This window comes from Tamandua tetradactyla, chromosome 24 (genome assembly GCF_023851605.1).
Source record: "Tamandua tetradactyla isolate mTamTet1 chromosome 24, mTamTet1.pri, whole genome shotgun sequence".
Lineage (NCBI taxonomy): Eukaryota > Metazoa > Chordata > Mammalia > Pilosa > Myrmecophagidae > Tamandua > Tamandua tetradactyla.
The window spans coordinates 49,731,902-49,757,748 of record NC_135350.1 but is presented as its reverse complement, the minus strand read 5'-3'; the positions used below and the strand labels follow the sequence as shown (position 1 = coordinate 49,757,748).

The 25,847-nt window shown below is 38.3% G+C and overlaps 1 protein-coding gene across 2 annotated transcripts in view; it reads left to right on the top strand.

Moving 5' to 3' along the window:
- The first annotated feature begins 821 nt into the window (after positions 1–821).
- The window catches only part of BMP2K (BMP2 inducible kinase), a 205,909-nt gene continuing 180,883 nt past the window's right edge, over positions 822–25,847 (top strand). Inside the window, exon 1 of one of the 2 annotated variants that reach the window (XM_077143055.1) lies at positions 822–1,567. In XM_077143055.1, coding sequence (XP_076999170.1) covers positions 1,387–1,567 — 181 coding nt within the window. In that variant the 5' untranslated portion in view covers positions 822–1,386. The remainder of the gene's footprint in view (positions 1,568–25,847) is intronic. The other variant, XM_077143053.1, reaches the window with a different exon arrangement.

Sequence of the window (25,847 nt, the reverse complement as noted above, 5' to 3'; positions counted from 1 at the left end):
CAATAAGGCTTTTTAATTTTTAAAAATGAACAGATCGCCTTTTGAGGGGTGGGGTTGGGGGATTCCAATGGCTGTTTTTGCTTTCAGATAGTTCTAATTTTGCCTGTTTTGCAAAGTTCTCGACACTCTGATCCTACTTTTTCAAAACGGGCAAAATCACGGAACCAAGAATAAAAAGGATGGATGTTTTAGTTCCAGTTTTACCTCAAGCCAGCTTTGTGATCTTAAGGTAATTGGTTAACTTCTAGCCAAAGGTGATGAATGGTCTGTAAAGCGGACTTTATACCTGTTCTGAATACCTCACACGATTGCTGGACAGCACACATGGGGTTTTAAAGTACTCCCAAGTATTTATAAACTACAAAACAATTCCCAGCACAAGCGTCTGCAAGAGCGCGACGACACCGTGGCTTTAGAAGTCGGGTTTCTGGAATCCGCTCTAATTCTGCACTGCTTCTACTTCTCACGCTTATAGTGGGTGAGAGGGAGAAGATTTTCGGGGGGCGGGAAGGTGTCTGGAAAACTGGCCTAGAAAGTGAAAAAGTTCCTTAGTGGAGGTTAAGCTATTGGCGGCATTTTTAAGCCCCCATACTGACAGACCACTTCCCATTCGAGACGACACACTCACTAAGGGTAGCGGTGAAATCGAGCCCTGGACCACGCCCCTGTGCGAAGCTGAGCCCCACAGTTTAACCCGAACCCTCTTCAACCCAGACCCCAAACCTCGCCCTCGTCCCCAACCCCCACAGCCGCCTCCACGGCTCTCCATCCACGTGACAAGAGCTGAAACCGTCACTTCCGGCTTGGCGAATAGCGCGCTTGCGCGGGGCGCCGGGCCTCAGCGAGCGGTTGGCAGCGGTGCCGCGTTGCCAACAGCCACGAGTGGCGGGTGGTGGTGAGGGTCCGGGTCTTGCTCCGGCGGCGGCGGCGCCTCAGGCTGCAGCCCTGAGGGTGTACAGCCGGAAAGGTCTAGCTCACTCCCCGGGGGGGGGCTGACCGCCCTTCTCTGTCTCCTTCACTGACCCCCTCCTCCTGGGCTCGCGGTTCTACCGCTTCGCAAAGCGGCTGGAGCGCCGGGGGCACTGGGGGAGGAGGCGGTGTAGCCCCCGCACTTGGACCCGCCCCCTCGCGCCCCGCCCCGTCCCCGCCTTCCCCGCCACCCTCTGCGGGAGTGGGGTAACTGCAGCGAAGCCGCGGAGCGGGCGGCTGGGCCGGGGCTGTGTGCTTTTGGTGTGCGGAATGCGAGGCTTGGCGGGCCGCAACGCGCAGGGACGCTCGGACGCGTGAGGAGCGGCGACCCCTCGCGGACGCTTGGCCGCGCGCCGGACTGGGGGCTAGCTCTCTCGTTCCGTTGCGCGCTCCGCTCTCCAGCGCGGCGGCGGGACCATGAAGAAGTTCTCTCGGATGCCGAAGTCGGAGGGCGGCGGCGGCGGCGGCGGCGGCAGCGGCGGTGCGGCTGGTGTCGTGGTGGCCGGAGCCGGCTCCGGCTCAAGTGGTTCGTCCCTGGGGGTCCGCGTGTTTGCGGTTGGGCGCTACCAGGTCACCCTGGAGGAGTCGCTGGCCGAAGGTACGGGCACCGGGGAGTCTCGGCCAGGCAGGTGAGGGAGGGCTGGGGTGTGGCGGTGTCTTCGCTCGATCCTCGCCGGCCTTTCCCCTGGTCTTCTTGGCCCACTCTTCTTTCTCTCTACCTCCTCTTGTGGCCCAGAGGGGTTTCTTAAGTAGCTCGGACTTTCGTTCTTAAGCTGCCTTTTTTTTTTTTTCTCCGCTGGCAGCTTTGATCAGTGCCCCGTTCTCTCATTACGAGTTTAAATCATTTTCTGTCCTTGACGCGAGGAAATAAATAGAAAACGTCCTAGCAAGTGAGGTGGTGTCATGATTGGACCAGTGACTCATTAGCGGGTCAGATCCAGCAAGATTGAGGCTCCGCTTTGCCAGCTGTGGTTCAGGCGGGTGTCATGCATTGGTTTCTTCTGAGTCCCGCGCCGCAGGGCGCAGGACCCTGCAGTCCCTAGTCGTGGAGTCTGGCTTTGCTGTTGCTCTGTCATCAGTTTGAAACAACCGATGGGGTGAGGGTAGGGGGGCTGGAGGTGGTACTTTGCCCTAAATTCAGTTAGTAGGTTACTTTGGGAGAGCAGGTAAATTAGAAGCCCTTTATCTGTGTTAATTCAAAATCTTTTCTATCACACAAGGTGCTTATTCATGCTCTTCCAGTATGTTTCTATAGTAGCACTTTAAAAGGTTAGTTTATCCTTGCGCAGTTTTGTGATCCATCTTTCATTCTCTCTAACAGGTTGTGACAGCAGTTACAAGTCTGCTTACAAAAAGTTTACTCCATTAAGGAAAAGAGAGCGAGATCCTACAAATTAGTCTTATATTTCTTGTACAGGTGGCTTATAGTAAATTCTCTCGTTTATGGTACACTACATTGATTTTGAGGTTATTAAATTGCAAAATGATACTACAAATAAATACTTTAAACAATCATAAGAAATAATATTTTTTGCATTGGCAGGCACCGGGGAATCGTACCCTGGTCTCTAGCAAGGCAGGCAAGAACTCTGCCTGCTGAGACACGGTGGCCTGCCCAGAGATAATTTCTTTTAAAGTAATCTTTTTAAGTTCCAAAGTTAAGAGAAAAGAAGTGGAGGAAAGTAGCTGTGGTTTGCCCATATTCAGATGTTGGTGTGAAAATCTAGACTGAACAATAGCAAACCAAACCACAGCAAGTAAGAGCAAGAGAGAAACCTGGAGATTTTTGTATACAAAATATTGCAAAAAGAAAGAAATCTTGAATTATTCAGGCCTGGATATGATGATCCTACCTGAATCTTGGAAAAGTGAAAAGGGAAGAATCATTAGCTTCTCAGCAGAATGACTGTGTGGTTCTTAGTCCTGATAGATTTGCTATGTTGTGAAATTTCCTAGATCTATGTTATATATAAGTTTTGAGTGGTGGTTTGAATTGGGTTGAAGGTTTTAAGAAGTAGTACATCTTAGGTAGTGTTGCGTTCACTCATTTCACTAAATCCAAGAGGGGTCTTTTATTTAGTAAAAAGAAAACATTGACATTTTTTTCTAGCTAGATTTTGACTTTATAGCGTGTATCAAATTTTAGTACTGCCCAAAGCAAGTCATTTTCAATAAAAAATAACTGACTTTAGGAATACGTATTTTTACAAGTCTATAATAGAAGATAGAAATTAATAGAAAATAGAAAGTAATTTCAAAAGGGGTGTTTTCACTAAATCACAAAAAAAATAACTTCTCAAACCCTAAGTCACTGTTAGAGTTCCACCGTTTTTGCTATCATTTTGCCCTTTCTTTTGAAAAAGTCAATAATCAGATACTAGTTATAGATGACGATAGGAAACAAAATATGTTTTGGTGAATCTCTGGATAGAGTAACAAGAGAATAGGATTAAGTCAAGAGAGGAAGCAATGGTTGAAGAAAAACCAGAAACTCCTGTAGCTCCCCCCACCCCCCACTCCCACATCCCCATTAAGCTTTCCCTGGAGGGTACACTAGTGACTAGGCTTTCTTTTCCTGTGCCTTTCTTGTTTCTTTAGCACATACACAACTGGAATTATTATAACTGTATTCAGTTTACTTTTCAATTCTGACAGATTTATTCTGATTTCAGATGCTTAATAGCTTCTTTCCTGCAAAATAAGTAATGCCTCAGTTAGACAGCTTGCTTAAACACAACTCTGGTTCAATTCAAGCATGATCAATTAATAATTGACGCATACATCTGCCTGATTAAAGACTGGAACAAGTGCTGGTGAAAAGGCATTAGAGTATCTGTATTGTAGAGAGTGATACCACAGAGTGAGAAAGTAGTGAAAGCTAAGGCAGATCAAAAAACAAACTTGATAGATTTTACATTTTTATTTTTGCTTTGTGTCAGTGTTGAACAAGATCAGGGCCAGCTGATACTGTGCCCTGAGGTGTTTTTGCCATGCTGTTGCAAATATAGGTAGCTTTCTCAGAAAGACCTCTGCAGTCTTTTCAATAAGTCAGTCTCCATCAGTCTTTCTCTCTCTTTTTATATATAATGTGTATTTAAGATTTTTTTTAAAATAAAAGGCTCTCAGGAGTATACTTAGGTTGTACTCTGTAACTAACTGTTGGAGTAGTTTATTTCCTGAAATATATTAAATGCTTTGTATAGTTTTAATTTCTTCCTAGGCAAATACGAGATATGTTTGAAAATACCACATGGTTGCATGCTAACAACTTCCACCTTTTTAGTTCCTGCTCAAAGTTAGCAGGACTGATAAAACATAGGCATTTTCATGGTCATTTTCAAAATGGTTTGGTATCAGAAGGGTATGCTAAGCAAATCCTAACTTTGGTCTGTAGAAATGAGGTAGAGTCATATATAATTTTAGCTTGACAGTGTCAAGTTTCAAAACATTTGTCAAGCACATACAATCAATGTAACCTTCTGAGTTCTTAATAAAATTTTAATCATAAATGTTGCCGAAGAAGGCCTTCAGTGCTAATCAGAGGAATTTAATATTGATTGATAATGAGAAAAAGTTGGTTCTTGAGCTGGAGACTTGTAAAAATATGTATCCTTAGTACAAATGGACTAAAATAAATGGAGAATGTAGAGACTCAGAGACCAGTGCTAACTTGTTGAGATAATCAAGAAACAAAGTGATGAGGGCTGAATAGGTATGGTAGTGTGAATGTGGAGATATGGGTGATACTTAACAACAAATGGGCATGGGGCTTGATGGCGTCAATAATTGAAAGCCATGAGTTTACTACAGAGTTCTGTAAAAATAGCTTTCTCTGAGTTAACTCCTCAGATTAGGATGAATGAATTTAGTCTAGGTAGTGAAAGATAGTAATTGTTAGTTTTACATAAAGGAGTGATGTACATCTGATTTTGTAATATAGTAGGAAGATGATGTGTTTAGCATGAGATCTCATTTGCAGAAATCCTCTGAAACTACTCAGTAACTTCTAGTTTGAACTTCCTGAGCGAGGACAGAGTTTTAAAGAAGAAAGAAAATTTCACAAAAATGTCAATAATTGTTAAACTCAGCAACTACTTATTAAATGCCGTTTGTGTGCCAGGCACTGTGCTATGTGCTACTTATACAGTAGGGAACAAACCATATATATTTCTGGTTGTATGGAGTTTATAGTCTAGTGTGTGAGGCAAATGTTAAACAGAAATCACTACGTTAATGTAGCTAACAATTTTGATAGGTGTTATGAGGAGAAAGCACAGGGTTTTATGAGAAAATGCTGATTCAGTTTATGTGTGTGGGGGAATCAAGGAAGACCTTTTTGATTTTTTTAGCAGAAATCTAAAGAATGAGAGAAGTTATAAGCTAAAAGCAGAGGTGTGAGGGTAAGGGTGGCATGGAGCATGTCATACAGAGAGAAGGTGCTACATTGGGGAGAGTAACAGGAAATATGCTCAGATCTGTGAATTAAAATGAGTGAATCACACAGAAGTACCCAACATGATGTTGGAGAGGTGATCAGAGTCCAGGACTTTGTATACCATGTTGAAGATTTTGAGTTTTATCAAAAATGCCATTGTAAACTATTGAAGGATTTTAGTTAGGTCAGCAATATGCTCCGATTTAAGTTTTTTACAAGATCATTTTCACTGCTATATAGGGAATCGCTGAGAGGTGTAAAAATTAGATGCTTATTGCACTAGTCAAGATGGTAGCAATGCGGGTGGAGATGAACGTTAGAAGACTTGAATGGGCAGATCTGGTGGTAGATTGGATGGGGGGAAGTAGTAGTAATTGTCCAGAATGAGCATCTGGATGGAGGTGCTATTTACTGAGATGGGAAAAAGTAGAGAAGAAACAGGTGATTTTTTGGGGGGATGGGGTATATCCAGTAGTTCCAGGCATGTTTAGTTGAGCCATCTGGGAGCATACGTCATGGGAACTTGGGTATATGGTCTGGAACTCAGCAAGAGATAGATACTGCTAATTGCTGAACATTTGGTGTTTGTTATTAAAGGCCTGGGATAGAGTGTAGAATATAGAGGAAGGGCTTAATTGACGGACTCCAGTGGAACATTGGTTGTCAAATGCTAGTGTGCATGAGAATCATTTGGAGGGCTTGGTAAGTCATACAGATTTCTGCACCTGACCCCCAAAGTTTGATTCAGTAGGTCTGGGCAGGAACAAAAGTTTGCATTTCTACCAACTATGCTCAGTGATGCTGATGCTTGCTCCTGGTCCAAGAACCACATTTTGAAAACCACTGATTTAGAGTAGAGCAGACAAAACCAGGAAGGAGCTTCCATAGAGATATGAGAAGTACCAGGGGAGTCTGATGATTTGTAACTAGAGAGTATTTCAAGAAGGTGAGGAGTGAACACTTGTGTTTCTGAGAAATCATTAAGTAGGATCACATTTTTTAACATGGCATTCATGATTATCCATGCTCAGGCCTTAACCTACCTTTTAAGTCTTGTCTCTAGTTACTTCCTAATAATACTCTTTTTTCTAGTCATAGTGTACTCTACTTCCTGTTCTATGACTGATTTTGTACTTGTCCTTCACTTTGCTTTGCCTATGTAATCCCATCTCCCTAATTGCTGGTTAAGAGCATGCCCTCCTTCCTGTGGACACTTAGAGCTATTTTGCTTTTATTTATCTTATCACACTTAATTTTTTGTCCTGAGATACATTTATGTAAGCACTTTGAAACACTAAGGTGGATGATTACTATTAGTCTCTCACCTTCCATAGCAGATTGTGAAATTCTTGCCGTTAGAAGGATTGTGTTTTATTTGCTGTTGTGTCATACAAATTTGCTTTACCATATCATTTGCATTCTAGTAATTTTTGAAAGAAGTGTTTTGTTTTTTTATTGACAGTAGATGAAGTTCTTACATAGAATTTAAGACCTAATTTTGCAGATTGAAAACATCAATTGAGGGCTCCTTAGTTCCTGTCCCATTAAAAGTCTGCTTAGACCAAGTGTTCCTGAATTTTCTATTTTGGCGAAGACAGCAATTAATATAAAATGTCATTTCGGTTAGCTTTTTTGAAACAGCAAGCAAAAGATAATCTGTATGCTCCCTTGTAGTCATTTTTCTCTGTTGACATATATTTGTTGTACAAAGGTGGCTTAGTTAAAAAGGAAAATTCTTGCAACTGAAATTGTTTTGCGTTAAAATTTTTTTTTTTGTTGTTATACAGTTGATTTTGACAACCTTTTTGGATGGTGAGCTATTTGAGGACAAACCCAGTGTCTTATTCATTTCTGTTTCTCAATTCCTGTCCTGTAGCACATGTCCAGCAAAATTTTTGTTGACCTAAACTCTTAGGAAACATTTTTCATCTCTTTTAACATGTAGTTAATATCTATTGTGAAGATAAAAGAAAATAGTGTTTGATAATACCTAACAATGTATGTCAAATTTCTCAGTAAATATTGGGTGAATTTAGATTCAGGTTCAGTTGCAAGCTTTCAGTGAAGTCTGATTTTTGAATCATAGTAACTAGCTTCTGGAATAGGCATCCCATTTATCACATATATCCTGAATATGTATCATATTGATTTTGCTAAAAGTATGAATCATTTTAATTAAACTATTAAATAGCCATATGTTCAATCATATTTAAATTTTCAAGTTTCAGTCTGCTACGTAGAATATTGGCCTACTGTGGCCGCAGTACTTTCACATTGGGATGAAAGTGAATTGCAGCAAAGGACGCTGTTGTAGAATATTAACATATGCTTCTCTTTAGGATGTAATTTTGATTGTCCACTCACATTTTCTCCGAAAGTGACAGTTTTCATAAAGGGTAAGCTACTAACACTTAAACAGTTATTCTCAATTTTCAGTATTATGTCCAATAAACTGCATTTACAACCTTTTTGGATGGTGAGCTATTTGAGGACAAACCCAGTGTCTTATTCATTTCTGTTTCTCAATTCCTGTCCTGTAGCACATGTCCAGCAATGTCAAATTGCTTTTAGCTATGGTCAGCTTGCCATAGTTAAAACTGATAGTCTCATGCTGAGAAGATTGGAAGGGTTATATCTTTGATTATTAAAAAAATAATGAAAATGAATTAATATTTGTTGGTATCTTTTGAACATGGAGTCTGCAGGAGGGAAATATTAAAGATCCTTGGTGGTTTTAATATTGAAGAAAATACTAGAAAGTAGAATTGATGTCCTTTCTCACATGATTGTGGGCCTTTCCTATTAATGTTCTTTCCTAATCTTGGGTATTATTTTGGTTCTTTCTCCTCTTCTCTCTCATTGTGCCAAAACTTGAAATAGAACAAATGTGTTAGAACATATTTGGTAGCTAACGAAATGATTAAAGCCTTGACTTGAAATTCCAAATTTCAAAGCTGTTTAAAAGCTTGCACACTTTTCTAGTGGTATGGGCTTAAAGTTTCATCTCCAAGGTTAAGCCTGCTTATTCCTTGGTTTTACCCTAAAATTATCTGGTGAATCATTCATTCACCCACAAGGTCCGCTTATTTTTAGGGGACTAAGTTGGGAAATTGAGTGGTTAATAATTGAGCTGTTTTAAATAGTTGGGTACTAAGTTAATGTGGAGATTCTATGTCTCTGTTTACCATCCTTGCAAATGAGATCAGTCAACACGTTTCTGTTAATAGTCCCAATAGTCTGTCTGCAGGAAAGTGATTGTAGAACTTTTTCCACAGAGTGACTTTGTTTTTTAGGATTTTGGTTTGTTCTAGTCTTTCAGAATTCCAGTAATATTCAGGCGACAGATGACTGTAGTTTTCAGAGAAGCATTTTACAGTGAGTGGTATTTTAAAATGTGAAACAATTGCTGCTACTGGTTTGCCGATTTTAGCATTAAAACAGTTTTTGGAATAGTGCTTTCTTGGAGGCAACTATTTTTTGAAAAAGGAAAAATTTGGAGTCAGGCCAGCTGCTAATCTTATTTCTGCTATTAGTGTTTATTATGACATTTTCACCTCAGTTTCCTCAAGAAAAAAATGCAGGGTCTGGATAAAGATGAATCTGTAACCTTCTTTTTTTCCATTTTAGTATTCTCTGATTCTTTCTATATAACTAATTCTTACTGCTCCTTCTGATAAGAGAGGAACATGGGGAGAGGGATGGTAAAGAGTGGTTTAAGACCGAGACCACAACGAACAGATTGTGCTTGATTTTCATACATTTGATTTCTTTTATTTATACTTCACTGTGAATTAACAATTTATTTTTTATTCCACAGTATAAAATTGCTTCTTCGTCTTTGGAGAAAAAGTCTTTTCTATAAAATTTTCCTGGTACATGATATGTCTTAGCCATAGGGAATGATTCTTTTTAGTTTCCCTTGAGGTAAGGGTTGGGTGCTCAAATGCAATTCTGTGGAATTTTAAAGTACTCATTTGCATCAGAGAGAGAATGCTAAGTAAAGTTGAACTTTTGATTTTTAACTTTTTTTATTGTGCAGCATAACATATATACAAAGCAAAGAAATAAAAATGTAATAGTTTTCAAAGTACCCTTCAACAAACAGCTACAGGACAGATCTAAGAGTCTGTCATGGGCCACCACACAATTCTCTCATATTTTTCCTTCTACTGCTCCAGAATACAGAAGTCTAGAGGGCTTAAATTTTTTTTTTTTTTATCATCACAGTTGACTTTTTCCTTCTTTTTTTATGAAAAATAACATGTATACAAAACTATAAATTTGAAGCTCCCTCACCACAGTTAGTTGTAGAATATATTTAAGAGTTTGACATGGGTTACAATTTCACAATTTTAGGTTTTTACTTCTAGCTGCTCTGAAATACTGGAGACTAAAAGAGATATCAGTTTAAAGATTCAGCATTCATATTCATTTGTTAAATCCTATCTTCTTTGTATAACTCCACCATCACCTTTGATCTTTCTATCCCTCTCTTTAGAGGTGTTTGAGCTATGGCCATTCTAACTTTTTTATTTTGGAAGGGTCTGTCACTAATATAGGGTAGGGAGATGGAACTATATGATGTTCTGGACAGGCTGGGCTAGGTTTCAGGACTCACCTGGACCAGGGACCCATCTGGAGGTTGTAGGTTTCTGGAAGTTACTCTAGTGCGTGAAACCATTGTGGAATCTTATATATTGCCCTAGGCATTCTTTAGAATTGACTGGAATGGTCCTGGTTGGGGTTTGACAGGTTATGATAGGTAACAAGGTCTAACCGAAGCTTGCATAAGACCAACGTCTAGCATAGCTTTTCAACTCTATTTGAACTCTCTCTGCCGCTGATACTTTCTTAATTACACTTCTTTTCCTCCTTTTGGTCAGGATGGAATTGTTGGTCCCACAGTACCAGGTCCGGATTCATCCCTGTGAGTTGTCTCCTGTGTCGCCAGGGTAATGGTCACCCCTGGATGTCATATCCCATGTAGGGGAGAGGGCAATGATTTCACTTGCAGAGTTGGGCTCAGAGATCAGAGAGACTGAGGCCACATCTGAGCAACAACAGAGGTCCTTCAGAAGTAACTCTTGGGCATGCCTATAGGTAGTCTAAGATTCTCTTCTACCTACATAAGCTTCACAAGATTAAGCCTCATGACTGACAGCATGGCCTGTTGATTTGGGTGTCCCTAAAATTTGACACAGTATCAGGGGATTCCCTGATGTTAGGTTTAATAGTTCCATATTTTTCTCCCGTCCTTCAGGGGACTTTGCCAATACTTTTTAATTATCTGCTTAATATACTCTAGGATATATTCAGGCATTATGATAATCTATACAGGATTAAGACCGCTTTCTTATTCTGTGCTTCCTGTGTTTCAGTTGTTCAAATGAGCTGTACAGATAGGTTGAACTAGATTATGCATTACAGAAAATTTCAGTTCCAAACTGAATAAACCTTTCTTCCAATGGTCTCAGAAAGAGTATGTGTGGTTCTAAAACGTAGACACTGTCTTTCTTACTTCTATGTTCTGAATTACTTTACTCCCAGCCTGTTCGGCTTCATTGTTATCTCTAAATATCAGGTTATATATTTAAAACAGCTTCTCAAAATCCAGAAATAATAATTACCGCTCTGGACTTAATGTGTCTGCTCTAAAAGCTTAAAATCTAGGCCCTGCTTTCTTTTAAGCATTTTCTAAAGGTGACCATGCCATTTTTGTTCTTTTGTTACTGGCTTATTTTATCTCACCAAATGTCCCATGTGTTCATTCACATCGTTGCATGCCTTATAACTTTGTTCCTTTTTGTAGCAGCACAACCTTTGGTCATAAGTATACAATATTGTTCACCAGTCTGCTTCTCCGTCATGCATCCTTTAGCCAGCTGCAATCATCCGACATCATGTAGAGGGCCCAAAGTCCGCAGTCCATCAGCATTTTCAATTTTAGATGATTTCATTGTTCCCAAGAGAACGAAAACCAATAAATACACCCTTGCCAAGTAGGAAATCTAAACCTCCTCTTAACTCTTGTCCCTCCCCCCGTTATTTACCTCTGCTTTTGCTGTGATAGTGCTGATGATTTCCTTTTGAACATAGCTCATAGCATGCAAGAGCAGTTTTCGCTCTGTACCCTGAACTTAAACACTCTTTGTACAAGAATCATATCTTTGAAGTAATCCTTGCGAAAACTAATTCATATTTTTAGTGGTAATCAGTGGGATACACAGGTTTACACAACCCCTTTCAATCTTGTTTATCTTCAATATAGTAATATTACTTATAGATAGACCCACTAGAGAACAACTGTCACTCCTATCTATTCCCTTACATTGGCATTCAACCTCGTTAGCTAACGGTTCGACCCATCTCTAGCTTCTATAAATCTCTAAGTCCCTTATTTTCTGTTTTATGAGCTTCTGATTTCACCTTTATGCTGGTCATGAAAGTGGGGTCACAGAGTATCTGTCCTTTTTGTCTAGCTGATTTTACTCAGCATTATGTCTTCCAGGCTCATCCATCTTGTCATGTGCTTCAGGATGTCATTTTCTCTTACTGCTGCATAATATTCCATCATATGTGTATACCACATTTTGTTGATCCACTTGTCTGTTGATGGCATTTGGTTTGTTTCCATTTTTTGGTGATTGTGAATAATGCTACTATGAACATCAGTATGCAAATGTCTGTTTATGTCTTTGCTTTCAGCTCTTCTGGGTATATACCAAGTAGTGCTATTGCTGGGTCATAGGGCAACTCAATATTAAGTTTCCTAAGGAATGCCCAGACAGTCTTCCATAGTGGCTGCACCATTATACATTCCCACCAGCAGTGCTTAAGTGTCCCAGTTTCTCCACATCCTCTCCAACATTTATAGTTTCCTGTTTGTTTAATAGCAGCCATTCTTATAGTTGTGAGGTGGTATCTCACTGTAGTCTTGATCTGCATTTCCCTTATAGCCAATGAAAAAGGACATCTCTTCATGTGCTTCTGTGCCATCTGTATTTGCTCTTCAGAAAAATGCCTTTTCATATCTTTAGCCCATTTTATAATTGGGTTGTTTGTTCTTTTGTTGTTGAGTTGTATGATTTCTTTGTATGTACTGGAAATCAACTTTGTCTGATATGTGATTTCCAAATATTTTCTCTCATTGAGTTGGCTGCCTCTTCACCTTTTTTGACAGTCTTTTGAGGTGCAGAAGCATTTGATTTTGAGGCGTTGCCGTTTATCTGTTTTTTCTTTTGTTGCTTGTGCTTTGGGTGTATGTAAAGTTTAGGAAGCTACCTCCTCTTACTAGGCCTTGAAGATGTTTCCGAACATTTTCTTCTAGAAACTTTATGGTGCTAGTTCTTATATTTAGGTTTTTAATCCACTGAGTTAATTGTTGTGTAGGGTTTAAGATAGTGGTCCTCGTTCTTTCTTTTGGCTATTGATATCCAGTTCTTCCATGCCTAGTTATTGAAAAGCCTATTTTGTCCCAGTTCACAGGATTTGAGGGCCTTGTCAAAAATCAGTTGACCATTGTTTGGTGGTCTGTTTCTGCACTGTCAATTCAATTGGTCAGTGTTTCTATCTTTGTGCCAGTATCATGCTATTTTGACTACTGTGCCTTTATAATAAGTTTTAAAGTCAGGGAATGTTAATCCTCCCACTTTGTTTTTTTTTTTTGGATGCTTTTAGCTATTCAGGGTCTCTTTTCCTTCAGATGAATTTGGTAACTTGCTTTTCCAAGTCTTCAAAGTAGGTAGTTGGAATTTTGGTTGGTACTATGTTGAATCTGTAGGTGAATTTGGGGAGGATTGACATCTTAACTATATTTAGCCTTCCTGTCCACGAACAGGGAATGTCTTTTCACCTATTTAGTTCTCCTTTGATTTCTTTGAGTGATATTATATAGTTTTCTGTGTACAATTCCTTTACATCCCTAGTTAAGTTCATTACTAAATACTTGATTCTTTTAGTTCCTATTTTGAATGGAATTTTTTCCTTAACTGAATCCTCAGCTAGGTCATTGCTTGTGTATAGATATGTTACTGTTTTTTGCACATTTTATATCCCGTCACCTTGCTGAATTTTTTTATTAGCTCAAATAACTTTGCTATAGATTTCCTAGGATCTTCCAAGTATAGTATCATATCATCTGCAAATAATGAAAGTTTTACTTCTTCCTTTCAAATTTAGATGCCTTTTATTTATTTGTCCTGCCTGATTGCTCTAGCTAGAACTTCTAGCACAGTGTTGAATAATAGTGGTGACGTTGGACATCCTTGTCTTGTTCTTGATCTTAGGGAGAAAGCTTGCAGTTTCTTTGCATTGAGTACGATGCTGGCTTGGTTTTTCACATATTTCCTTTATTATATTAAGGTAGTTACCTTTGATTCCTATCTTTTGAAGTGTTTTTATCAGAAAAGGATGCTTAATTTTGTTGAATGCTTTTTCAGCATCAATTGAGATGATCATGTGGTTTTCCCTTTCGATTTGTTAATGTGCTGTATTACATTAATTGATTTTCTTGTGCTGAATCGTACTTGCATTCGAGGTTTAAACCCAACTTGGTCATGGTGTATAATTCTTTTAATGTGTTGTTAGGTTTGATTTGCTAATATTTTATCGAGAATTTTAGCATCTGTGTTCATTAGGAAGATTGGCCTGTAGTTTTCCTTTCCTTTCAAAACCAGGAAAAGATAGCATCTTTTCCTGGTTTTGGTATTAAAATGATATTAGCTTCATTGAATGAGTTAGGTAGAGTTCCTTTTCCCTCAATTTTTTGGAAAAGTTTGAGCAGGATTGGTGTTAGTTTTTTTTGGAATGTTTGATAAAATTCCGCTGTGATGCCATCTGGCCCTGGGTTTTCTTTGTAGGAAGATTTTTGATGCCTGAATCTCTTTACTTGTGATTGGTTTGTTGAATTCTGTATTTCTTCCAGATTCAGTGTATCTTGTTTGTGTGTCTCCAGGAATTTGTCCATTTCATCTAAGTTGTCCAGTTTGTTGGCATATAATTTTTCATAGTATCCTCTTATGATTTCTTTTATTTCTTCAGGGCCTGTGGTAATGTACCCCTTCTCATTTCTGATTTTGTTTATTTGCAACCTCTTTCTTTTTTTCTTTGTCAGTCTTGGTAGTGGCCCATCAATTTTATTGATTTTCTCAAAGAACCAACTTTTGGTTTTATTGATTCTTTCTTCTGTTCTTTTATTCTCCCAATAATTTGTCTCTGCTTTGATCTTTGTTATTTTTCTTCTTCTATTTGCTTTGGGCTTAGTTTGCTGTTCTTTCTCAAGTTCCTCCAGGTATGCTGTTAAGTTCTCGTTTTTTCCTCTTTCTTGTTTTCTAATATTGGCATTTAGGGCAATAAACTTCCCTCTCAGCAAGCCTCTGCTGCATCCCATGAGTACTGATAAGTTGTATTCTCATTTTCATTCATCTCCAGATAGCTACTGACTTCTCTAGAGATTCCTTATTTGACCCACTGGTTGTAAGTGTTTTGTTTAATCTCCATATATTTGTGAATATTCTCGTTCTTTGGTGGTTACTGAGATGCAGCTTCATCCCATTGTGATCAGGGAAAGTGCTTTGAATAATTTCAGTGCTTTTAAATTTATAAAGACCTGTTTTGTGCCCCAGCATATGATCTATCCTGAAGAATGTTCCATGAGCACTAGAGAAGAGTGTATATCCTTGTACTTTGGGGTGCAATGACCTATATATGTCTGTTAGGTCTAATTCATTTATCAAGTTGTTTAACTTCTCTATTTCCTTGTTGATCTTCTGTCTGGTTGTTCTATCTATAAAAGAGAGTGGTATATTGAAGTCTCCTACTATTATTGTTGAAACATCTATCATTCCCTTCAGTTTTGCCAATGTCTGTCTCATGTACTTTGGAGCTCCTTGATTGGGAGCATAAGCATTAATGATCGTTATATCTTTTTGGTGAATTCACCCTTTAATTAGTGTGTAGTGTCCTTCTTTGATGTCTTTACATTTAAAGTCTATTTTGTATGATATTAGTATAGCTACTCCTTCTTTCTTTTGGTTACAACTTGTGTGGAAAATCTTTTTCCATCCTTTCACTTTCAACCTATTTGTATCCTTGTGTCTAAGATGAGTCTTTTATAAGCAGCATATAGCTGGATTATGTTTCTTAATCCATTCTGCCAATCTGCATCTTTTAATTGGTAAGTTTAGTCCTTTAACATTCATAGTTATTGCTGAAAAGGTGTGTCTTGAATCCACCATCTGATCTTTTTTATTTTATTTGTCAGATCTATATATTCTTTTCCCTGTTTCTCTTTGTAGTCTTTAAATTAGCCTTAGTGATACTCTTCAATTCTCTGCCCTCTTTCAGACCTTCCTTTCCTTTTTTTTTTTTTTTTTCAGCTGGCAGAACTCCTTTTTGTATTTCTTGGAGGGCCAGTTTCTTGTTAACAAATTCTTTCAAGATGTCTTTGTTGGTGGAAACTTTTATCTCTCCCTCTGTTTTGAAGGATAGTTTGGCTGGGTACAGAATTCTTGGCTGGATGTCTTTCTGTTTCAGGATCTTGAATATATCATACCACTGCTTTCTCCCCTCCATGGTGCTAGTTGAGTGGTCTGAACTCAGTCTTATTTGGTTTCCCTTGTATGTAGTAGAATATTTTTCTTTTGCTGCTTTCAGGATTTTCTCCTTATCTTAAACATTTGACAGACTGATTAATATGTGTCTTGGGGAAGGCCTGTTTGGATTTATTCTGTTTGGAGTTCTTTGGGCTTCTTTGATTTGTATATTTATGTTCTTTATGAGGGTTGGGACGTTTTCCCTCATTATATCCTTACCTATTCTTCCTAGCCCTTTGCTATGCTCTTCTCCTTCTGGGACACCAGTGATTCTTATATTTGTGCTCTTTGTTTTGTTTATCATTTCCCTGAGATCTAATTCATTTTTTTCTATCATTTTTGCCATTTGCTGTTTTTGAATCTTTGAAGTCAGTTATCCTATCCCCTATATCACTTATTATGTTTTCTGTCTCTTCAAATCTGGTGTTGAGTGTCTCTAGTATGTTCTTTATTTGGTCAACAGTCTTTAATCTCTGTGATATCTGCTATTTTTCTATTTATTCTTTCACATTCCTCCTTATGCTCTTCTACTGTCTTCTTGATCTCTTTTATGTCATTTGCTGTCCCACTTATTTTATTAAGTAGATTTGTATGAACATCTTTGATAAATTTTCCCAATGTCTGTGTCTCCTTTGGTGTTTTAATTTGGTCATTCGGCGGGGCTATATCTCATTGCATTGTGATATGCTTAGTGATCTTCTGCTGTCTTCATGGCATGTAAATATCTTGATTGATTTACTTTGCGAGTTGATTTCTTTCAGTAATCTAAGCCTGTATGTTTGCAGGATGGTTATACAGCAGGGGGATAGGGTACATGGTGGGGCACCCAGTGTGGTGATTTGTTTCAAGGCAGGTGGAAGCTCAGGTTGGGTATGTTACACTGATGCATGTGAACATCAGCGCCCAGCAGCCAGGGAGGATGTAGCTTTGCAGGTGCACTGGTCTGGCAGGCATAACCCTGGTGTGCCTTGGTCTAAGGCATGGGACCCTTGTATGCATGCATAGAGCTGTGGCAGCAGGTTGGCATTATGCCTTCATGGTTTGGGAGCAGATATAACCTGGCTGTGCATGTCAGCACTTTCTCAGAGTTGGGAAGTGTGGCTGAGGGCTTTGTGCATGTGTGGTTCTAGGACTGCTGTAAAGTGCGGTTGCCAGAGCTGACTGCATGATTGGGTGCCTGTGTGCATGCGTGGGCGTAGGAGTGCTGTAAACTGATGTGCAGAGCTCGGGGGTAGGATGGGGTGAGGCTGTATGACACCATGGGCAGGGGCCCTGGGGTAGCCTGGGTATGGTGGTTAGTGCCTGCAGCCTTTATGCACTGGCAACAGCCTGCAGGAAACAGGGAGGAGGGTGGTAGTGCTCGGTAGGTATGCAGGAGAGGTGGGTTGGGCTGCACTTGGGGTGGGGATGTGGGGTGACATCGTGCACTGTGTGCTGGTGGGTTAAGGGCTCCTGGAGCACTGAGGATTGGAGTGAGTGACCTGCTTCAGGTGCGTGGGGTGAATCACTGGTCACCGGGCTTCAGTGGTGAGGGTAGTGTGCCCAAGAAACATGGCCTGGATTACTTCCTAGTCCCCGGCTCCTGTCTGTATGCTCCCGTGGGCTCTGCGCCTGCGTGCCAGGCTCCAGCTTTCTGCCTCTCAGCTCCTCAGCCTCCGCAACCAGGGTGCCCTATGAGTTGCAAACAGCTGTCCCAGGTCAGCCGCACTCCCAAATTGCCACTTCAGTCACCCTCCTGTCCCTTCTCTAATTTTTTCATGGAGCAAGGCTAATATTGAGCTACTCTATTCGGCCATCTTCCCGGAAATGAGTAAAGTTGAACTTTTATAAGACTTTGCCTCAGTATTCGTTTTAAAGGGTATGCTTATTTTGCTATCTCAATCATTTGTGTTCTCATTTTTAATAATATACATGTTTTGGAGGGTATTATTCTTATTTGGTTTTCAGATTTTTATTTGGAAAGGATATATGAGAGAGTAGGACAGTACTTTCTGTGAGTGAGTTTATGGAAAGAAACTTTTGGATAAGCTGTCTTATTAATGATATGTATGAGGAATTTGGTATTTTTTTGTTTCTAATGCTGTCAACCCTAATTTGAATACCGTATGGGTATTACTCCATATGTACTAGCTATTCCTGCCCTTGTCTCATATATTTCCATTCCTAATTTTTTAGGTTATATTGTTACATTTACCTGGAATGCGAACACCTTCCTCCCTTATCTCTGTTGAAATTGAGTCTTTCAGGATACATTTAAAAGAAGTTACTTTCTTGCAACCATTATTTTCCCATAAAACCTTGTCTGTACTAGACTGTAATTATATTTTCCTTTGACTCCTTTTGTAACAACTCATACTCATAGAGCATTTATACAGCTTTGTTCTAGTTCAGTAAGATGTGATATTTTGTTTACTTCAAGGTTAAAAGCTCCTTTAAGGTTTGGGCTGTACTCATCTTTTTTTTTCTTCCCTACATGGGCAGGCACCTGGAATCGAACCCAGGTCCTCTGGCATGGCAGGCGAGCATTCTTGCCTGCTGAGCCACTGTGGCCTGCTGTATTCATCTTTTATCTCATACAGTGCTTTCCACATGATAGGTATTCTGTACACTAGTAAGAGATTGAATTTTTAAACTGTGAAGTACTCAGAGGGCCTATGAGAATTACTATAAAACAATTGGATATCAGCCATGTTCAAGTTTACTACCGAAATGCAACATACCAGAGATGGATTGGCTTTTAGTAAAAGGGGATTTATTTTGTTAGTTCTTCAGAAGAAAGGCAACTAACTTTCAAATGAAGTTTTTTCTTATGTGGGAAGGCACAGGGTGGTCTCTGCTGGCCTACTCTCCAGGCCTCTGGGTTCCAACAACTTTCCCTGGGGTGATTTCTTTCTGTACCTTCAAAGGCCTGGGCTGAGCTGCAAGTGCTGAGATGAGGTATACTGAACTCCTTGGGCTGTGCTGCATTATGCTCTCTCGTTTAAGCTCCAGCCAATTAAGTCAAACATCATTCATTGCAGCAGGCATGCCTCCTACTGCAGATGTTATCAGCAATAGATGAGGCTCACGTTATGTTCTAGTTTGCTAGCTGCCGGAATGCAATATACGAGAGACAAATGGATTTTAAAAAGGGGAATTTAATAAGTTGCTAGTTTGCAGTCCTGAGGCTGAGAAAATGTCCCAGTTAAAACAAGTCTACAGAAGTGTCCAATCTAAGGCATCCAGGGATAGACACCTTGGTTCAAGAAGGCCAATGAAGTTCAGGGTTTCTCTCTCAGTGAGAAGGCACATGGCGAACATAGAGTTTCTCTCATCGGGAAAGGCACATGGTGAACATGATCAGGGTTCCTCTCTCATCTGGAAGGGCACATAGCGAACACAGCATCATCTGCTAGCTTCTTCTCTTGGCTTCCTGTTTCATGAAGCTCCCTGGGAGGCGTTTTCCTTTTTCATCTCCAAAGGACACTGGCTGGTGGACTCGGCTTCTCGTGGTTATGTCGTTCTGCTCTGCTCTCTCTGAATCTCTCATTCTCCAAAATGTTTCCTCATTTATAGGACTCTAGAAATTTATCAAGACCCACCCAGATGGGTGGAGACATGTCGTTACCTAATCCAGTTTAACAGCCACACTTGATTAAATCACATCTCCAGGGAGATTATCTGATTACAGATTCAAGCATACAGTATTGAATCGGGATTATTCTGCCATTGTGAAATTGAATTTTGATTAAAACATGGCGTTTCTAGGGTCCATACATCCTTTCATACCAGCACAACGTACCATTGGCTCATGGCCACAGCAACAGAACTAGGTGCCTTCATCTGGCCAAATTGACAGCTGAATCTAACTACCTACCAGAAGCCACATTTGACATATCCAACTGCCCAGTCAATATTTGAGAGCAGGGTGGTTCCATTTTTAAAGTTATGTCCCTTTATAAAATCTAAAATGATTATACAGATATATTTGATGATAATGTGGGTGCAACATTATCTAGATAGATGAAAAACTACTTACCAGATTAATTCTGGGATTCCTAGCCTGTTTCCTTTCTCTTATATATTGTAGTACATCTTTTGTTTTGTGGGTACTTTATTACTCTTATTAGGTATTGTTCTCAAAGTGTTTTAGGCTGAATTCCCTTGAACCAGGGCATCACGCATCACTCATTACTCCGCTAAAGAAAGCCACTACTTGGAGCAGTGGTTGTGGTGGTGATGGTGGGGGATGGATAGGTCTGAAGCAGTGGTGAGGGAATGGATAGATCTGAAGTATGTGCTCTGAATAGCTGATCATAAAAAAGAAACAATTTTGGAAATGATTAGCTGACTGTGCTTTTCTTTTGAGTGACAGATAGTACCAAAGCTGAATGGGAAAACTGATGGCTAAGAGGGGGAAGGATTAGGAAGGATGAGAAGGGGATCTCATTTCCTTAATGCTGCAGAAGAAGAAACAAGTGAATATTAAGTTTGAGGACCCTTCTCATTGTTCTGTGTGACATTGTAGGTGTTTATTTCCTAGGTAGAGAGACGCTGAATTTGCTTTTAGATTAGCCTGCATGATAGGTCAGAGTCTTTATCCAATTTTGTTAATAGCTAATCATCATCTACCTTTGACATGCTTCAGTTTTTCTTTGATTTCTCGCAGGGATGGTTCCCACATACCACTTCCCCTGCGTAATTGATATGTTTCCTTATTTTCCTTTATTTTTGGTGGTTGGGTCATTGTTAGGACTGGCTGGAGATTTTTGTGTACTTAAATATTCTCTTTTGAATGAGATTACTAGTGCTTAGTGTAGATTCTACTATTCATTCTGGAATCATTAAGCTATCAGTACTAAAAAGACTTGAACATAATACAGCTAAGATATTTTACTTGCTGAATGTTTGTCAGTACTGTTGTTCTAGGGAGTGGGATTATACATCACTTGCTGTGACCCACTTTCTTATTCTCTGGCCTGAATAACAGAATTTCTCCTACTGAATGTTAATGGTTTATTCTTTGTATACAAAAGTAGGGCTACTGACTCATAATCAGTTAGGACATGTGTTTTGAGTTATTTTTCTAGATATAGGATATATATATATGATCAGCTGCACATAGGTTTTTAATGGGGTCCCTTCTATGATCAGTGAAAGAAGTTCGTAAGATAGTTAACTAGTTTTGTGTGAAATAATGTGACTGTGAAGAGTTTTTGTTTTTTAATGCCTCTAATGGGCCTAAATTGAAATACGTCCTTAGACTCATTAGCACAATGTTATGATTAACTCATTCATCCAGCCTGTTCAGATCCTAGTGAATAGTTAATTGGATTGTTAATGTTTGGCAATTTTTTTTTTTAGCAAAACATTGTTTATGTAATTCCAATGAGAAATTGTAAAGCTCTCAACCTAAATTGATAATTCTGTATATATTTTTCATCCCAATAAAGGTATCTGCTGTGGATTTTATGCTGTTTCACCTCATTACAGTGGGAACTTTAGAAACATTATAAACCATAGTTTTTGTTGTTTTTTTGTGTGTGTTTGTGTGTGGAACTTTGCTGATAGAACTCTATTCATAAGGAATGTTGGAATTGAGTTTACAAAGTGCTATATGAATCCATAGTCATCAGAGTTGGATGTAAATAATTTAATGTCCCATAAATTCTTATTGTGATACTAGTGATGTATTCCTATTAAACATAGTCCATAGCATGCAATAAGTAGTTTTCCCCATATTCCTTTCTTTTATTAATTCTTTGTACTAGTGTCATACTTCTGAAGTAGTTATGCAATAGCTTATCTTTATAATACTTATCGATGAGGTGCATGGCTCTAAACAACCCCTCATAAATTTTTGGTATGAGAGGTTCATATTTACAGATTCGAGGTTCAAAGTACATAAGTTGTTCTTGCCATAGAGTAGTGGCTATTTAGAGTAGTGGCTGTTTTTCTTACTAAAGGCTACAACTATTTAAAAAAAGTCAAATGGGCCATTATGGATAGTATGAGGTCAGTTCTATTTATTTTGGTCTTTGGAAGACTAAATATGGGAGATGGAGGTGTTGGGTGGTGTATGTACAAGGATCTGAATTAACTTCCTTCAGAAAATATTCTAAATATTATATTAGCAGGAGTTGGTGTTATTGAAACACCAACAAAAAAGTCTTTTCTTTTAAAATATTAGTTCCTCATTAAATCTCCCATAATTGGAATGATTATCCAATGCTCATTTTCTTATTTAACCCTAAGGAAGTGGAGTAAGGGATGAACCCAGAGTCACCTAGGTCTTTATACATTAATCTACCTCTCCATTACATGTGGCTTCCTTAATTGATTCCTATGCACAAATTGATAACTGATTTTTTATTGAATTGGTGTCTTGGAGCAGGCCTGAAAAGACTAGCGGACTCTTAATAGCCTCGAGACAACTGGGATATTAATGGGTACCTGAGGAGTCTGAAGTGGGAGAGGTAGTCCTAGACATATCTGGCATGTTTCAAAGTTCAAGTTTTTTACTTTGTCTCTCTTTTTTTAAAACCGTTAACCGTGTAGTTTCTTGGTCTTACTGGTCTCAAACAGTTGTAGCTATTTGAGTAAAGATGCCAGGATTAATTAAAAAAAAAAAACAGCCAGCTTACCCAAATTAGTTTGTTTCTTAGTCTAGAGGGGTCCAGTCCTAAATGAAATAATATCTTTGTGAACTGTAAAGTAAGTAATATAAACTTGTGTTAGCTTGGCCTCCCTAAGTTCAGACCTCCTGTAAGGAGAAAGGAAAGAGAAAAAAGGAATTGAAATAGCTGAGTTCTTATTTTCCACTTTTTCCTTAGCTAGTACAAAATTCTGGGGATTTTAATAAAATAAAAGTTTTTTCCCTCAAGTTTTTATTTCATTAGAACAAAACATGTTTTTTTTTTTTTCTAAAACTTTTTATTTTGAAATAATTTCACACTTACAGGACAGTTGTAAATGTAATAAAAACCCATACAGAGAACTCTAACATATGCCTCTGCCCCCAATAACCATAATACTGATTAATGTGGGGGTTCTTTGCCCAATGTACTTAACAGCCAATCTATGACACTGATAAAAGAGTTTATTGCTATCCAAAGCAAGGAGAACAGATGGCCTATGGGCCTAAAATCTGTCTCTCTGAACTGTGGAAACTGAGTTTTATAGTATCAAAAGATGGGCAGGTTTTAGCATAATGAGTATTAGCTTGGGATGACAAAGTTAGAGATAATCTAATTATTGTGCATACACAGACTGATGCTTGCCCCAGAATGTAAGAAAATGATGGCCTTTAATATGATGATGGGTGTGATTTATCAGTCACTTACAAAGTTTAGACTACTACACATTCAGACTGGCCAATTTTGGTTAGATCTAGCTTTGTCTAGTAAGATAGTTTAGGAATTGGGGTGGGCTAGTTCTGGGCTGACTCAAAGAACACAACACGTTTAAGCTTAAACCTAGGACATTAACCTGAGTCTTTGCAGTGAAATAAAGATTTCCTTAAAAATGATATGACATTACTTCTGTGATACATTTGGCATATTTTTCTACATGCGCAAGTAAAAAGAGTTGGAATAGTGCTTGATCTATGATTTCAAAACATTAAAAGATATAATCTCCCTATTTTTCATTAAACCATCATTATTAAGAAGGATTCATCTAGCTTCTGTATTTCTCTTAAGTATGGAGAGCTTTTTTATGAGTGTAACCTCCCCTCTCCCCTGTGTACCTCCTTAATTTCCAGCTTCTGGGGATCTTGTCCTGATTGTGGTCTGAATCCATCCTCTCCCTGCTGTTTCTTTTTCTGTCAGTTATTTGCTTTTTCTCATATTTTCCACTTTTTTCATACTTACTGTTCCTGATTCCTGCTCAGCATATGAGCCTGTTTGTTTCTCTCATCTTTTTTTTTTTTTTTGGTAAGTTGTATTGATCTATTTCTCTCATCTTAAAAGACAAAAAAGCAAAAAGACAAAAACAAGAAAAATAAAACTGTTCCATGATCTTTCATGTCTCTCTTTAATTAACTGGCTTTTTTTTTTTTTTTAAAGAAAAAGCTTCAGTAATGGTGGACTGTGGACTATGTACACCTGGATCCCTAAGGCCCTTTTAAGGGTCAGGTCAAAATTCTGTTCATAATTGTAGTAAGACATATTTATATTTGCCTTTTATACTGTGTTGACCTTTGCACTGATGGTACAAAAGTAGCAGTGGTGGTAGTGGTGTTACAAATCAAGGCAGTTTTCATTAGACTTTACTAGTAGACATTGTACTCTGCACCATCGTGTGCACTCAGTTAAAAACAATCCAGTTCTCATTAAGAATGTCTTTGATGAAACAGTAAAAACTACTTTATTATTTTTAGCCTTTGAGTATATGTCTTTATGGCCTTTTAATATTTTTTTGAAGAAATTGGATGTAAAAAAAAAATTTCTGTATGTGAAATATGGTTATTTAATTGAAGAAAAGCACTTGGGTGATTGAGTTGAGTGTTGAACTGCTGTTTTCTCTTAAGACTGTATCATTTTTATTTGAAAACTACTTATAATCAAGCTATGGTTATTCAATCAGAATTTGGCAGACATTTTCTCACAAAGGATGAAGTGAACTGTCATTTCAAGGAAAACAACTGACAGAATTTGTTATTAATGATGGAATTTGAGCTTTCGAGTGAAAATTAGAATTTTGGAAAACTTTTTTGTATCTGTCATAGTGATCTTGACAGGTTAGGTGTTAGTGTTAATGAATTTTTTTTGACATTATGTAATGGAAGATCTGTATAACTCAGTGAACCAATATTTTCCAAATGCATGATGTTACAGATAAATTCATGGGTAAAAGGCTTATTCACAGCATGGTACAGCAATGGATTTAATATAACAGTGCAAAAAAAAAAATCAGTGATATGTTAGATGCCATATTGTAATTTTGAGAAACTACTAACATTCATGTTTTGCTGTAGTAGCAAAGAAGAATATCCTTAGTTATCTGAAAAGATTATAAGTAATCTTCACCTTTCCATCTACATACCTCTGTGAGGGTAGATTTTCTTCATATATTTCATTCAATGAAAACAATACACTGCAGTAGATTTACAGCAGAAGTTGTCTTCTATTAAGTCAAATATTAAAGAGCTTTGAAGAGTGTAAAACAGTGTCTGTCTTTTCCATATTTTAGTTATTGTTTTGAAAAATTAGTTATTTTCATAAAATGTTAATTATGTTAACCTATAATTTTTCATTATTTTAAATGACAGTAATTTTTTTATAATTCTCAGTTTCAATTTCTAATATAGTGAATATGGATTGATATAATTCATAAACAAAAAATTTATGGGGTCTTCAATAATTTTTAGGAGTATCAAGTGTTCCAGAAGTCAAAAGGCTTGAGAATTTCTGGGTCTAGTGTGTCTGTTGTCTAGCAAAACTGTCTAAGGTAATAACCACTAGACACATACGGCTACTGAGTATTTGAAATGTGGCTAGTTTGAATTAAGATGTACTGTGAGTGTAAAATTCAAAGCCTTAATGTTTAAAAAGAATGTAGAATATCTCAGTATTTTAAGACATTGATTACATGTTGAAATGATAGTATTTTGGATATATTGGGTTAAATAAAAGTATTAAGATTAATTTCATTGTTTTTTACCTTTTTAATGTGGCTATCAAAAAATTTTAAGTTACATATGTGGCTCATATTATATTGGTCATATTTTGAAAAGTGGTGATCTGTATTGTACAGTTTATTTTGTGACCTCTATGTTTCACAGCTGGGTCCTTTGCCTGGGCTTCAGCAATGCATGTTCTTTTTTCTCTTTTTTTTTTATGGCTTTAATCATATCCTTAAAGGGGGGTTCA